This window comes from Mytilus galloprovincialis, chromosome 2, assembly GCF_965363235.1.
Source record: "Mytilus galloprovincialis chromosome 2, xbMytGall1.hap1.1, whole genome shotgun sequence".
Taxonomy (NCBI): Eukaryota; Metazoa; Mollusca; class Bivalvia; order Mytilida; family Mytilidae; genus Mytilus; species Mytilus galloprovincialis.
The window spans coordinates 23,313,834-23,330,653 of record NC_134839.1 but is presented as its reverse complement, the minus strand read 5'-3'; the positions used below and the strand labels follow the sequence as shown (position 1 = coordinate 23,330,653).

Sequence of the window (16,820 nt, the reverse complement as noted above, 5' to 3'; positions counted from 1 at the left end):
ATTATCAGGTTATATCTGATTGCTTGAAACAAATGAAAGATTAAAATAAAAAGCAAAACGTTGTTGTTAATTCTTTCAATTACTCTGTACATTTTAATCAAGTTTTTAAACAACTATATTTGATTTTGACTTCCGTTTTTTTATCAGTAAATAAATATTTAATTTACTGAAAGAGATATAATTGTGCAACAATAAACGGAGACTAACGCTGAATAAATGAGGGCAGTTTAAAGAAAAATTACACGTCTCAAAGTTTTTTATACTACAAGTAAAAAAGAAAATATTATTCCTTATCTGTTATGCTAATAATTCTACGCCATTTCCATTTTACGATTACAAAATAAAAGTTTTAAAATCCAAAACGTTGTTGTTAATGCTTTCAATTGCATTAAAGTTTTATAAAAAAAATCTATACTTGATTATGACCTCGTTTTTTATTTATCGGTAATTGATATAACTTACGAAAAAGAGACATACTTGCGTGAAAATAAACGGAAACTAACGCTGAAGGTATAAAATGTGAGCAGTGAGTTTAAAGAAAATTACGTGTCTTAAAACTTGTATATGCAAGTAAAAAAGAAAATACTATTCACCATTCGTTATGCTTAATAAGTCTACGGCATTTTCTCTTCACGATTAGCATTGCTTTAGGATATAATACATTTCGGCTACAACAGGAATACTTCTATAGCTGCATCAACTCGTCGTTGCATAATATTCATTTACGCACAATGAATGTAAACCTTTGTGTTGTATTTAGAACAGTTATCGTTAGATATTTTTAAAACAATTAATTGCCGTGGGAAGACGACACGCATCTCAGTGATCAACAGTGCGTGGTTGAACTTGAACTTGACTTCGCTCACAATATTGAATGCTAAAAAAAGTGACATCAATTTTGTCCACGAGATTTTTATTTGGCGGGAAATAGTATCATGTAACAGTAAACTCAGGTGACCTTTCTGGATAACCGTGGGAAAATTCATGTAATGATTGACATTTGTGTGCGTTAAGATTGAGGCTCTAGAAGGTCCTTTTACAATTGATTACAGCTATTACATTAATGCTAGCAAGACAAAACTTTGTTTGGCTTGCTTGCTTTGCTTGTATCAACGTTTGCTCAAGCATGACAATTAAGATAGGCGGGGCTTCAGCTTGTGTACATCATACTTAAATCTTATTGGCCGTTAAGGACACTCAATTTTAAAACATCACATGACTAATATTATTCTCACAGTTTCCTTGCAATCAACACAAGGGCGGAGTTTCAGCTTGTGTATAGTATACACAGGATGTGATTGGACACTGAGTGACCTCGTTAAATACTACTAGAACAATACACAATCTTTGTAATCTTTGTGGAGTTATAAATGAATGGAGGGAAAGTCCCTTCACATATTTACCTTTAACGTATTAGAACGAATTCGGTAAAATAATTATTTGGATAATAGTTGTCTGATTATAAATGAATACATATGTTTGATAGCACTAAAATACTAAATATATTTTTGAAAATAAAATTAACAAGAAATTAAATTAAAGTGAATTCATGGTACAACTAATAGATGCAAGAATTGATTATAGAACGCCGGACTGGACATATCTTCAACAGTTAAAGTGCATTAAATTATTAAAATGAAACACAAGTTATAATCAAAATTCTTTACTGTGAAAAGAAATTTCCTAAATTCATTAAGTTTCGTCAATGTACAGTTCAAAGTATATATCCACAATGCTTGGCAAATCCAAAACATTCGTTTCTTGATATTTCATTTATAGCGTCACAAATTGCTAGTTCAGGATACATCATAATATAAGTTTCATGTCGTCTGAGATAATATTTCATTTTTGAAAAACTGCTCACATGTGTTAAGTTCAGGGTGATAAGGTGGGAGGAATGCCAGTGTTATTCCATATTGTTGTAGCAAGTTTCGTAAATGTGTTTCTGCTAATTGACCATGATGGAAACCACAATTGTCCAGTACAATTACATCTCCCGGACTAAGTTTACTATTCCCATAGATATCCGTTTCATTTAAGGCTTCGACAAAAAAGTTAACTAGTTGTAATCCATTTGAAGGTCCATCTATAATATTAAAGTAATCTACACCTAATGGACTTTGGAGAAGATTTACAGTAAAGGTTGCATTTGAAGCATACTTTTGAATTTCGAAAGCTCTTTGGCCTAATTCCGAATAACCGTAATGTCTGTTACCTGTTGTCATAATGACGGACGATTCGTCAAAGCAATGAATTTTTAATGGATTAATGTCCTCAATACTATCCAAAAAATGGTCAAATTTTACTTGAACTTGGTCTGTCAATCCTTCTTTGGCTTTCACAGTAAGCTTTTTCCGTGTATATCCTAATCTATCTTTTATAATCTTGTGAATGTACGAAACACTTGGAACATTATTTTGGAGACAGATCCCATCAGATAATAACCTTTTTTGAATTTCCTGTAGATACATTGATGGTTTTAGGTGTAAATAATATTCTATAGCAAGTATTACTGTTTCATTTGCGATACGCGTTTTTGAACCGTGAGCTTTTCCTGAATAGTCTAAGTCACCTGTCGACATGTATTCTTCTAACGTTTTCTTAACTGTTCTTGTATCTAAGTTAGTTTCATTAGCAATAGTATGAACATTTTTCCCTTCTCCATATTGATCTACAATTGCACGTCTTAATTCAATTTGTAGTTTTTTTCCAGATTGGTAAAAACGTCCAGCCTTTGACCTCTTCATTTCTAACTTTTATTTCACTTTAATGTAATAATAAACTTTTTGAATTTGATTTTGCTTGATTGATATACAGGTACAACTTGCTGTATTAAAAACTTCAGAGGTGCAATTTAGTATATTTTTCCATATCTTCATGACAAATTTATGATGGAAATACTGATTTTAAGAAAAACTTATATAGTATGGATTAGTATACATCATCACCGAAGACAGTTCTAAAATTACATACACTTATACAGCTTGTATATATATATATATATATATATATACTTATATAATATGGTTTAGATATACACCCCTTTGTTACCCTCCGTTGATAAATGTAACTTGGGTACTGGCCAAGTCCATGGCATGAGTTAATGCTGCAAATGAAACAACTAACTTCTATTGTTTGGTATAGCCCTTTTTTGATTGGCTAAAACATTTATCAACACAAAAGTATTTTTTTCAAAAGTATACTGAATAGTAGAAAGAAATCAGATAGTTTAATATTAAAAATGTCAAGATTGAAACCGTCATTCTTTAGTGCTTGTCAATTATATTTCAGCCATTTTATGTTTTTATTTTTCATTAGGCATGCATCGTTTATGCATTGCCGAATGTGTACAGATTAATTAAAGATTACATTTAATAACGTTCATTTTCAAACCAAATATGGAGATGCTTGTCAATTTAGTTTATTTAAAAAAAAAAAAGAAAAAAAAAGCAACGACTGCATTGTGTATATTGAATAAATGAAAATCAGGCGTCAATGTTTATGATAAGCTTATGATACGTAAAATAAGATTATAATAAACATTGACGCCTGATTTTCATTTTTTTATTACACAATGCAGTCGTTTTCTTTTTTCTTCAGAGTCATGGATCTGGAGCTGGCATGTCAGTAACTGCTAGTAGTCCTTTGTTTATTTATGTACAATTGTCATTTAATCTGGGAACAGTATATCTAACTTCAATATATATGTTCCTGATTATATCTAACTTCAATATATATGTTCCTGATTTAATTTAGTTTCTTTTGTTACCTATTCTGACATCAACTTCGGACCTCTTTGAACTGATTTTCAATATTGGCTAGAGGCATCGGGGAGGGTTGAGATAAAAAATAAAAAAATAAATAAAAAAAAAAACATGTTTAACCCTGTCGCACTTTTGTGTCCGTCCTAAGTCAAGACCCTCTGGCCTGTAGGGGACAGCCGAAGCCCAACTCCGAGTGTATGAATTTCTTGAGCTGCGCTAAAGACCAAATGGTGGCCTTTCGCTGTTGTCTGCTCTTTGGTGGGTTTGATGTTTTCTTTGGAACATTCCTCATTTCAATTCTCAATTTTATTGTGTTCAAATTTCATAATAGTACACAAAGGCTGGCACAAGTTATTCGTGTCTAAAATAGCCTTAACCCGAAACCAAATCTGCATATTTTTTACCAAAACACTTTATCAATATATATAAAATGGATACAAAAAAATAACATATTTTTTAAATTTTGCTCTGGATGCTGTATTCTTTTGTCATAATCAAACCTCTGTTCATTAATTATGTAAATTCCATGAAGATTTGACAAAGTTAGTAATGTACAGTGACCTGTAGTTGTAAATTTCTGTGTCAATTTTTGGTCACTTGTGGTGAGTTGTCTAATTGACAATCATGCTACATCTTCATTTTTATATAAAAAAAACTTTTAGACATAGACTGAACCTCTAAATGTTGACGGCGCCGCCAAGGCCGTTGTCGCCGTGGCCGACACCGCCGACAGGATCTCCAATCGATATTTCTCATTTCGCGTATTAAACTTGCAGGGCTCGGCATTACATCAGTCGTCTTAGCAAAACTAGAGGGAAAGATGATAATTAACGCAAACATGATTTTCGGTTGTATGAAAGTTCTTTCAATAAAATAACAAGGTGTAACCATCTGACACGTGCATGAAATATTTGCAACTGGACTTAAATCAACTAATACTAAACCAATCATGACGAAAAAAGTCTTGTGTTTCTACTTTTGTTCAGTATATTTACTCTTAAAGGTGTTTTCATTGGCTAAAACGTAAAATAACATTTTCCCATGCTTTGAGGCACATTGTTTTTAGATTTCAAATAATTTCTTGAAAATGGATGATTTAAGTGTCGAGGAATTTTAAATGCAAATAGGGAGTGGTTTTACCGAGTTTGCAAGTGTATTTCGAAGCAATGGTTTTGACACAATTGGAAGTTTGAGGTGCATTGATGTTGATGAAGACCTAAACCAAATGTTCCAGCAAGCCAATATTCAACTGTTACTTGGGAGAAGAAGGCAACTGCAAAATGCCTTAAAAAATTTGAAGGACATTTCACCGAATAACTCTCAAATGGGGCTTCAGAAACCAAGTTTAAACAACATTGTTGAGTCCTCAAAAGAATCAGTGAAAAAGATTCAGAGAAAGTTAACCTTGGCAGAGGCAGAATACTCTACAATTATTCTTTCTGAGAGGGAAAAGGATGGAAGGAGGTGCACCAACTGCCACAAAACTGGGCACAAAGCCGACAATAATAAGAACAACAAATCTTGTACCAACTATCCCTGTGCCAGCATTCACCTATGTGGCCAAGCAGACAAGCATCCCGAGTATCTGCAAGAAAAGAAAACTAAACAGAGAGAAATTTTGCAGCTAAAGCAAAAGATCCGAAAGCTTGACGAAGAAAAAAACCAACTTGAATCCTTCATGGGTGTAAAGAAAACAGATTTTATGTCCTCAATGAGGAGCAGACTGAGACAGACAAACCCAACAAAATATCAAGACGGAGCAAAACTAATGAAAGACCTTCACAGTCTCAAGATAGGATATAATGGAGTTGTACCTGAAGATCGCGGCAACGATTATGTAGATTTTAAAGACAAACTGGACGAAATGGCAAATAGATCCAAGGAAGTACGCCCTTGTTTTACAACTAAAAGAAAAGTTGAAGATGAAGCAGATGAAGATGACAAAAAGTTTCCTGTCATTCATCAGATGAGATTTCCATTTCAGCAATTTTATCCGCAAATGATGCCATATTTCCCAAGTTATCCGTGGCAATACCCACCGCCATTTCAATCTATGAGCACACATACTAGTACTCCGACGTCACCGGCACCTACAAGTGTTTTTGGGAACGATATTTCCGTAAAAAGGGAACCTTCAGCACCAGTCCACACACATCCCAAGTCGTCTATGGATCTTCTTGCTGATGCAGCTTTGAAATGTGCTACCGGCATAGAGAGCTTCGACACTGATTGTGATGCTGATGATGAAAGTGACTAAAAAACATGTTTATACTCAGATTTTTATGCCCCACCTACGATAGTAGAGGGGCATTATGTTTTCTGGTCTGTGCGTCCGTTCGTCCGTTCGTTCGTCCGTTCGTCCGTTCGTCCGTCTGTCCCGCTTCAGGTTAAAGTTTTTGGTCGAGGTAGTTTTTGATGAAGTGTAAGTCCAATCGACTTCAAACTTAGTACACATGTTCCTTATGATATGATCTTTCTAATTTAAATGCCAAATTAGAGTTTTGACCCCAATTTTACGGTTCACTGATAGAAAATGATAGTGCAAATTTCAGGTTAAAGTTTTTGGCTTCAGGTTAAAGTTTTTGGTCAAGGTAGTTTTTGATGAAGTTGAAGTCCAATCAACTTGAAACTTAGTATACATGTGCCCTATGATATGATCTTTCTAATTTAAATGCCAAATTAGAGTTTTGACCCCAATTTTACGGTTCACTGAACATAGAAACTGATAGTGCAAATTTCAGGTTAAAGTTTTTGGCTTCAGGTTAAAGTTTTTGGTCAAGGTAGTTTTTGATGAAGTTGAAGTCCAATCAACTTGAAACTTAGTATACATGTGCCCTATGATATGATCTTTCTAATTTAAATGCCAAATTAGAGTTTTGACCCCAATTTTACGGTTCACTGAACATAGAAACTGATAGTGCAAATTTCAGGTTAAAGTTTTTGGCTTCAGGTTAAAGTTTTTGGTCAAGGTAGTTTTTGATGAAGTTGAAGTCCAATCAACTTGAAACTTAGTATACATGTGCCCTATGATATGATCTTTCTAATTTAAATGCCAAATTAGAGTTTTGACCCCAATTTTACGGTTCACTGAACATAGAAAATGATAGTGCAAATTTCAGGTTAAAGTTTTTGGTCAAGGTAGTTTTTGATGAAGTTGAAGTCCAATCAACTTGAAACTTAGTATACATGTGCCCTATGATATGATCTTTCTAATTTAAATGCCAAATTAGAGTTTTGACCCCAATTTTACGGTTCACTGAACATAGAAAATGATAGTGCAAATTTCAGGTTAAAGTTTTTGGTCAAGGTAGTTTTTGATAAAGTAGAAGTCCAATCAACTTGAAACTTAGTATACATGTTCCCTTTGATAAGATCATTCTAATTTTAATGCCAAATTAGAGAATTTATTCCAATTTCACAGTCCTTTAAACATAGAAAATGATAGTGTGAGTGGGGCATCCGTGTACTGTGGACACATTCTTGTTTTAGTTTGGGCTAATTAAAGTTTTGATCACACTTTTTGTCACCTTTAATAAATAAAGTTTCCATTTAAATTCTATAGAATTTGATATTGCTTCTTTAAAACCGAGATCTTATTTGTTGAATAAGATAAATGCATAACAACATTCAATTTGGTTATCGTTTACGTAACGTGGAAGATCTTATTTCACCTGCACCCACTTTCTTTCTACAAATGATAGACTTAAAAGAAAAGTTACGCGTTTAATTTTTCATGACATACTGTGCAGTGTGGAGAAGCTTCGTTCATGGTAACAGCTAATTTCATAATGCATGCAGGGTAAGACTTTGGTTAGCTTGTTTGTTTTGTATATTGACAATTGTAATTGGGATAACGTTTAAAATTCAATTCAAATATAATATATACTTGTTTAATAATGCCTGTCTATATTGTTTGCAAATGCCGTTCTGTTGTTTTTTTATTTGGTCGGGTTGTTGTCTCTTTGACACATTCCCCATTTCCATTCTCAATTTTATCTTAATTACAATGTTTAAGCTAACCTTTATACAAACAAAGCAAGCAAGCCAGCTAAAGTTGTACTCTACAAGCTGTAGGAAATAAGCTGTAATGCATTTATAACAATTATTTTGTTTTTGTCATTTCTACATTAGTAATTGTTCCAATCGACTTTTTCAAAAACCTTTGATATGCAAATGTTAGTTTACATATCAAAATTTTATCACATGCGCTAAACAGAACAAAAAACTAACAAATGCGCAAAACCCAATGAAATACTAACAAAACAAAACAGGCAATAAATAAAGAAAAAAAACCCACAAAAGTCGGTTGTTGTTTTGTTGTTCTCTGTTGTATTGTCCTCTTAAAGTTTAAGTGTCTAACTTATGGACGGTGTATTAATTTATTGAATCATTATCACGAAGAATGGCCTGGAAACTACCTTTAGTACTTCATTGGTTTATTTGACAGCTAGTTCTTAAATTGTTGTATTGAGAGAAATTGATATTCAAAATATAGTAAAAAAACACAAGGACTAATAAAAATAAGAAGATGTGATATAATGGCAAACCCCACAAGAAACCAAATGATTAATAAGGTTGCAATAAAAGGCCAACTTCCCGCTTTCAACATCCGGCAAAGTAATTCAAACGAGTAAACAAGAGCTCTAACTGCCTGATTCATATTCAGATCGAGTAAAAGAGAAAAAAATATGATACCGTGACAACAACAAACAACAAGTATTAAATAACAGATTAGCTAACTGGGAGTGGCACATGCAAACAAAATATATTTACTGTATACAAACAAGGAGGTTATATGAGACCTTCTCATATAACCTCCTTGAACGTAAATAAGTTAACTCTTCAAAACAATTACATTAAAACTATAATGAAGTAACTTTAATGTGCTCAAACTTGCAGACATAAATCTGATTTTTGATGTCGAAACTTAAGTGTACTGATAAACATGGATAACAGATATCCTAGACTGTAAATATTACCATGAAATAAAAACTTGAGGAGAATCAATCTAATTAGCTCATCGGGATACCTTGATTAACAAATGTTGTTGTTGTTTATGTGGATATCTTGATTTACAAATGTTGTTGCTGCTGTTCATTGGGATATCTTGACTGGCAAATGTTGTTGTTGTTGTTCATGGGGATATCTTGATTTACAAATGATGTTGTTGTTCTTCATTAGGATATTTTGATTGACAAATGTTGTTGTTGTTCATGATGATATATTGATTGACAAATTTTGTTGTTGTTATGGTTCATTAAGTAAGATATCTTGATTGGAAAATGTTGTTGTTGTTTTAGTTCACCGGGATGTCTTGTTTTACAAATGTTGTTGTTTTTGTTGTTGTTGTTTCTTTTTGTAAATAAATTGGGGTGTAAAAGCGTTGACCGAAGTACATTTTGTATGAAGCGCGGAAGCGCTTCATAAATGTGCGCACAGTCAACGCTTTTACAACCCTATAAAGTTACAAAAAGAAGCATTCAATACTTATAATTAAATTTTTGTCTATGATCATGAAAATAAGAATTTTATAATTTTTGTATTTTATTCACCAGTGCAGTTTTTTGTTGGACCACGTGTTATGAACGAAAAGTTTTATTGAGTGATGCAATTGCCTACGGAATAACACGTGATGTGTATTCAGCCAATCAAAATAAAGTATTATAATGAAACATACATCATCTAATGTAATTATATAACTATAAAAAGGGAAATGTAGTTAAACTTTGTCAATGAGAAAACTGTTCTATCTATTATCACTAATATTGTGGTTCTATCCTAGTCCGCGGTTATTCTGTTTGACGGCCCCCTTAATTTATTAGGATTTCTGATTCCAACAAGTCCTTTAAAGCAGTCAGAGGACCGATTAATCTAGGATATTTTGAGAATGCGTTTGATTCCTTATTTTGTCGCCGAGGATTGCAGCTACATTTTTGAAGGTTGGTTGTTCTCGTCGGACATCAGGATTTTAAAGTATTCCGGTATTGAATTAACAAAACAATACACGAAAAAATTACTCGATATTAAATTATTTAGGAATACAGCATGTATTTTTGCAATAATTTAATATCATCCCCAGACCTACAACAAAGTGCACACCAGCAGAGATTTTTGTAAAATTTGAATGAACAGCTGCACCATGAGCGTATGCCACATCCTTCGCTTATTCAAAGAATTATATTGAATGACTTCTCAATCATATAACTGACATTTATGAAAAAACTAAAGGGGTATCATATTAATAGGTATAATATAAAAAAGAAGATGAGGTATGATTGCCAATTAGACAACTATCCACAAAAGACCAAAATGACACATTAACAACTATAGGTCGCCGTACGGCATTCAACAATGAGCAAAGCCCATACCGCATAGTCACCTATAAAAGACCCCGATAAGACAATGTAAAACAATTCAAACGAGAAAATTAACGGCCTTGTTTATGTAAAAAAATGAACAAAAAACAAATATAATTATGTAACACACAAACAAACGACAACCACTGAATATACAGGCTCCTGACTTGAGACAGGCACATACATAAACAATGTGGCGGGGTTAAAAATCTGTGAAAATGTGTCGATCGTAAAAATCCGATCCACATTTTTTTTTACATATTTCTTTCTTGTACGATATAATTTCATTTTAATATTCTATAGTATAAATTGTTGAAATACTTCTTTTTATATTTCGCCGAGGACTTTTAACAGCAGTAAAATACGGATTGCGCCAATCCAATTTTATTTTAAATAATAAAAGATCAATAACAGATCATAACAGATAAAAAACACATGATTTTATTTCTTCATATAATTAAATAAGGTTGTGATTATTGTGTTGTGTCTGGGCGGGGAATTATCTCAGTATTTATGAATATAGTTTACAGTTTCTTTTTTAAATTCAAATATTTCAAGTCGGTAATCTACCGAGGTAGTGAAACATAATATTTTACATTTCAAAATAAATTGAAAGTAACAGAGTTCACTTGTTGGTCCGATAAATTAACTCTAGGGTTTGATTTAGATTGGACAAATTACCGTAAAAACAAAATTTTGTTTTAAGCCAGTTGATATTAATTATATAATGTTGATTTATTAATGAACCGGATATTCACTGAGTAGGTCATAAAAGGTTCTAATTGTGGTAAAATCATCTTTGTTGAAACTTTGTTGAAAAAACAAAAATTATGACCTGATCGGACTATAATGAAAATACTAAATAAGTGTTTTATTCGTATTTTTATTCGTTTTTACGTTTTATTTAATATGACAATGACATGGGCATATATACATACAAGAATAATTATCTTATTTTAAATAAAAATGTCACACTTTTATCTGACAATGAATGGACATTTAAATAACGTATTTTAAAGCACACAGGTGCAATCAAGATCGATTAAATGTACAAAGGTAATAAATCTGGCTAATCCGATTATGTTGTCACGCGTCATTAATTTTCAGTTCATCCGATGGGCAATAAACCAATTAACAGCCATGCGGTGTTGGGAGAGAATCTTTGGAGGAAATTGGGAGTAGAATCCGTGATTCGCGGTGTCACACCGCTACACCCGGAAATCGGTGATAAAAGTTCGCGATTACAAACTCTCTGGGCGTACTGTAAATGCCACCTACACAACTACAACTGACTATTTAAGATGTTGCTAAGGTACATATGGATAAAAGAAATCATGTATATATCTGTATAGAATTTGTAAGAGGGGTGTTTTTGTTACGTGTGACTTTCACAACAAGTTTTGCCAAGATTTTAATAAAGGCCTTTCTAGCTTTCAACCCTTTGGTCCTATTTAAATGTCTAAATTTGCTTATTTTGGTTTTAGGTCAGGAGGATATGAAGCCAGTAGAAATTCTTCATTGGGTTTAATTCAGGTGGATGCAATGAGTGGTAAGTAAATATATTTTTAAACAGACTCTTAAGGAGGGTGGGTATGCTGTCTTCCATCCATGAGTCTGTCAATCTGTCACCCACCAATGAAGTTGGCATCAAGCTTCTAGTGAGAATACTATACTGTTTGATGCATTTCACATCCTTTACTCAAACTTTCTGGTTTTATACATTATTACTTTTACATGTTTAGGCCATTGAACATTTTTTTGTCCCATTCTTCTCAAGAACTACAAAGTAGAGCTTACTGAAAATTTGTATCGTGCATCATGTTAGCATGCTTCCTTTGATACTTTTCCACGTCCAATGTGCATCAACTTTCTGTTTACTGATTCTGCATAATTGAATTTATATCAGGACCTACAAACTTGCTGTGATACTTTGAAACAGCAACCCAACAATACAACAAACTAAAAGGACATGTTGAGGTCAGCACACAATCTACAGATCTCTATACAGTTTGCCTCTTCATCGCACTGAGTAACTGTTGGGACAGAATCATGAACTTATGACATGCTTAACTTTAGTCTAGTTTTCTCATATGTGTTACGGCCTGAGCTCAATCAACTTTAACAAAACAAATCAAACACATTGAGCATCAATGTCATATCAGTTGAATTTATGTTTGAATTTTTAAATGTAATATTTGCTGCTTATATAAACCAAACATTTAATTACAGTTTATGTACCAAGTAAACTATTTTTTCCCAGATTTAACTGGTAGTGAATTTAATTTATACATGCCTGGTATGGATCAGACAAAGTCTGGAAATAGATCAGTTCAAGGATCCAGTAGCACAGAAAATAAGACTGGTACCACTTTGCAAAGTTCCAGTCAAGGAAACAGCTTGGGAAACAGTCAGCACATCAGTGATAATCAGCCAGCCTTTTTCAGGTTTGGTAACATGCTGTTTTTTCTTGTTATATCAAACTAATATCAGCAATTTCTGAAATATCAATTATATATATCTTTGTATTGTAAGCACTCTCACATGTACTTTTCTTGTCAAACCCTTATCAGAGGTAATATATCAGCAATATTGGGTCTAGTTGCAATCAATGGCAACCAACTATTTTAAAAGAGTTTTGCCCTTGGAAATAATAATTATATGAAAAATTCTATTGTAAGCTTTTTAGCTCACTTGGCCCCTTTGGGCCAAGTCTGCTTTTCCCATCACTTGGCATCCGTCGTTTGTCATCGCTAACTTTTACAAAAATCTTCTCCTCTGAAACTAATGGGCCAAATTTAACCAAACTTGACCACAATCATCATTGGGGTATCTATTTTAAAAAATGTGTCCGGTGACCCGGCCAACCAACCAAGATGGCCGTCATGGCTTCAAAAAATCTGACAGGGTAAATTTGTTTATCAGGTCAAGATCTATCTTCCCTGAAATTTTCAGATGAATCGGACAACCAGTTGTTGGGTTGCTGCCCCTGAATTGGTAATTTTAAGGAAATTTTGCTGTTTTGGTTATTTTCTTGAATATTATTATAGATAGAGATAAACTGTAAACAGCAATAATGTTCAGCAAAGTAAGATCTACAAATAAGTCAACATGACCAAAATGGTCAGTTGACCTCTTAAGGAGTTGTTGCCCTTTATAGTAATTTTTACCAATTTTTCGTAAGTTTTTGTTATCTTTTACAAAAACCTTTTCCTCTGAAACTACTTAGTCATATTTAACCAAATTTAGCCACAATCATTATTAGGGTATCTTGTATTAAAAATGTGTCTGATTACCCAGCCAACCAAACCAAGATGGCCGCCATGGCTAGAAATAGAACATAGGAGTGAAATGTAGATTTTGGCTTATAACTTTTGAAACCAAAGCATTTAGAGCAAATCTGACAATGGGTTTAATTGTTTATCAAGTCAATATCTATCTGCTCTGAAAGTTTCAGATGAATCAGACAACCGGTTGTTGGGTTGCTTCCCCCAATTGGTATTTTTTAAAGAAATTTTGCTGTTTTTGGTTATTATCTTGAATACTATTATAGATAGAGATAAACTGTAAACAGTAATAATGTTCAGCAAATTAAGATTTAAAAATAAGTCAACATGAACAAACTGGTCAGTTGACCCCTTAAGGAGTAATTGCTCTTTATAGTAAATTTTTCACAAGTTGTTAATGTTTTTTAACTTCTTTCATTAATTTGGTAAATTTTTGTAAATTTTCACAAAATATTTTCCTCTTTATCTAAAGGGCCAAGTTTATTATAGATAGAGAAAATTGTAAGTAGCAAGAATGTTCAGTAAAATAAGATCTACAAACACATCACAATCACCAAAACACAATTTTGTCATGAATCCATCTGTGTCCTAAATGTTGACCAAGGTGAGCGACACAGGCTCTTTAGAGCCTCTAGTTCCAATTTATTATAATATATGCAAAACAGGGGACATTGGAACTTGATTAGCTTTAACTATTCAAATTTATGCAGTCCTTAAATAATAAAATAAAAATAGTTTACAAGTATGGATATTTAATTTTATCGTGTTGTATTAGTCTGCTTTCAAGCCTACATAAAAGGAGTAGGTTCAGTAAGACCCCTTTTTGGCCCCAAAATATTGCAGTTTTACAAAATTGTAAAAAAGTAAACTTTTAGTTATTTATTGGAAAGTAAAATTGAGAAAGGAAATGGTGAATATGTCAAAGCGACAACCACCCGACCATAGAGCAAACAACAGCCGAAGGCAACCAATGGGTCTTCAATGTAGCGAGAATTCCCGTACCCGTAGGTGTCCTTCAGCTGGCCCCTAAAATATGCATAATAGTACAGTGATAATGGACGTCATACTAAACTCCGAATTATACACAAGAAACTAAAATTTAAAATCATACAAGACTAACAAAGGCCAGAGGCTCCTGACTTGGGACAGGCGCAAAATTGCGGCGGGGTTAAACATGTTTATGAATGTTTCTGCTACATAAATATGGGCTGTTTTTGACAATACAATGCACATATATCGAGTACTTGCATCATTAAGTCATGATAATTTACTGAAATCTTCACAATTTTAGCATTTTAGTTTAATTTTAGACGGTTTCCTTCTTAAATGAAAGTGGCAGTATTTGTGTTCATTCTTAATATTGAAATGTAAGTTGTATTTGATGATAATACATAACATATGTAAAGGTTGAGGATGAACACGGATGCGGCCTCTTTCATTCTTGACAATAACCATCTGAAAAGTGAATTGTTTTGGCATATTTGATAGATTTTTCATATTTAACCTTGAATCAGAGCGTTATTAATGTCTGAATCAGTTAAAATTATTCACATAAACTAATTGAATTAATTGAAATAGTCACGTAAGTGTTTAAAAAGTGTCCAAAATCTTTCGTTAGATGAACCTGAAATTTGAGGCCAAAATCAGCCCTTTACGGACCTACACCTTTGTTATTCGTTGAACATTTAAAAAGTGGTTAACCTGTACGCACTAAACCCACAAAAAGGTAACCGACAAATAGTAATGCCTAAGCAAGTGGTAACCCACAAATAATAATGAATCCACTGTATTTGCATACTTGTATATATGCATTAAAACAAAATGAATATAAAAATTCTTTGATAACATGTCCATGACTCAAAACACTAAAATTCTGTCTAAAATGATCATGGTAAGTTTGTATTCCTGATAACCAGCTATGGAATAAAGGAATCAATCAATTATTGTACAGTTAAGGGCGTTCTGTCTCTCCCACACATCTAGTTCTTTCATCTACATCATTTCTAATATCTGATGTTTTCAGACATGATGTAGATACAGTTAAAAAGAAGCCTTCAGATAAACCAGCACCAGTCCCTGAAGGACCTGTCAGACAGTCACTGGTGTTTCAGGAAATGTTCAGCAATCAGCATGATGGGGATGTGACCGTACCAGAGGTCAACATAGACGAGGAGCTGATGCAGTTAGATGATGATTTCAGTGACTTTGATGACACTGGTATAGAGGATGTAGAGTGTGATAAGAAAGGTAGATAATTATACAATAAGATCTAGTCACTTTGGTCTGTAATAAGAAAGGTAGATCCTCATACAATAATATCTAGTCACTTTGATTTGTGATAAGAAAGGTAGATCCTCATACAAAAAGATCTAGTCACTTTGATTTGTGATAAGAAAGGTAGATAATCATACAATAAGATCTAGTCACTTTGATTTGTGATAAGAAAGGTAGATCCTCATACAAAAAGATCTAGTCACTTTGATTTGTGATAAGAAAGGTAGATAATCATACAATAAGATCTAGTCACTTTGATTTGTGATAAGAAAGGTAGATCCTCATACAATAAGACCTAGGCACTTTGATTTGTGATAAGAAAGGTAGATCCTCATACAATAATATCTAGTCACTTTGATTTGTGATAAGAATGGTAGATCCTCATACAAAAAGATCTAGTCACTTTGATTTGTGATAAGAAAGGTAGATAATCATACAATAAGATCTAGTCACTTTGATTTGTGATAAGAAAGGTAGATCCTCATACAAAAAGATCTAGTCACTTTGATTTGTGATAAGAAAGCACTTTGATTTGTGATAAGAAAGGTAGATCCTCATACAAAAAGATCTAGTCACTTTGATTTGTGATAAGAAAGGTAGATAATCATACAATAAGATCTAGTCACTTTGATTTGTGATAAGAAAAGTAGATCCTCATACAATAAGACCTAGTCACTTTGATTTGTGATAAGAAAGGTAGATCCTCATACAATAAGATCTAGTCACTTTGATTTGTGATAAGAAAGGTAGATCCTCATACAATAAGATCTAGTCACTTTGATATGTGATAAGAAAGGTAGATCCTCATACAATAAGATCTAGTCACTTTGATTTGTGATAAGAAAGGTAGATCCTCAGACAATAATATCTAGTCACTTTGATTTGTGATAAGAATGGTAGATCCTCATACAATAATATCTAGTCACTTTGATTTGTGATAAGAAAGGTAGATCCTCAGACAATAATATCTAGTCACTTTGATTTGTGATAAGAATGGTAGATAATTATACAATAATATCTAGTCACTTTGATTTGTGATAAGAAAGGTAGATCCTCAGACAATAATATCTAGTCACTTTGATTTGTGATAAGAATGGTAGATAATTATACAATAATATCTAGTCACTTTGATTTGTGATAAG

The 16,820-nt window shown here is 32.9% G+C and overlaps 1 protein-coding gene across 6 annotated transcripts in view; it reads left to right on the top strand.

Moving 5' to 3' along the window:
* The window catches only part of LOC143063172 (uncharacterized), an 84,419-nt gene that overhangs the window by 7,271 nt on the left and 60,328 nt on the right, over window positions 1-16,820 (top strand). For all 6 annotated transcript variants that reach the window (XM_076235160.1, XM_076235164.1, XM_076235163.1 and 3 more), the window contains exons 4-6: window positions 11,605-11,669; window positions 12,381-12,564; window positions 15,428-15,651. In XM_076235160.1, coding sequence (XP_076091275.1) covers window positions 11,605-11,669; window positions 12,381-12,564; window positions 15,428-15,651 — 473 coding nt within the window. The remainder of the gene's footprint in view (window positions 1-11,604; window positions 11,670-12,380; window positions 12,565-15,427; window positions 15,652-16,820) is intronic.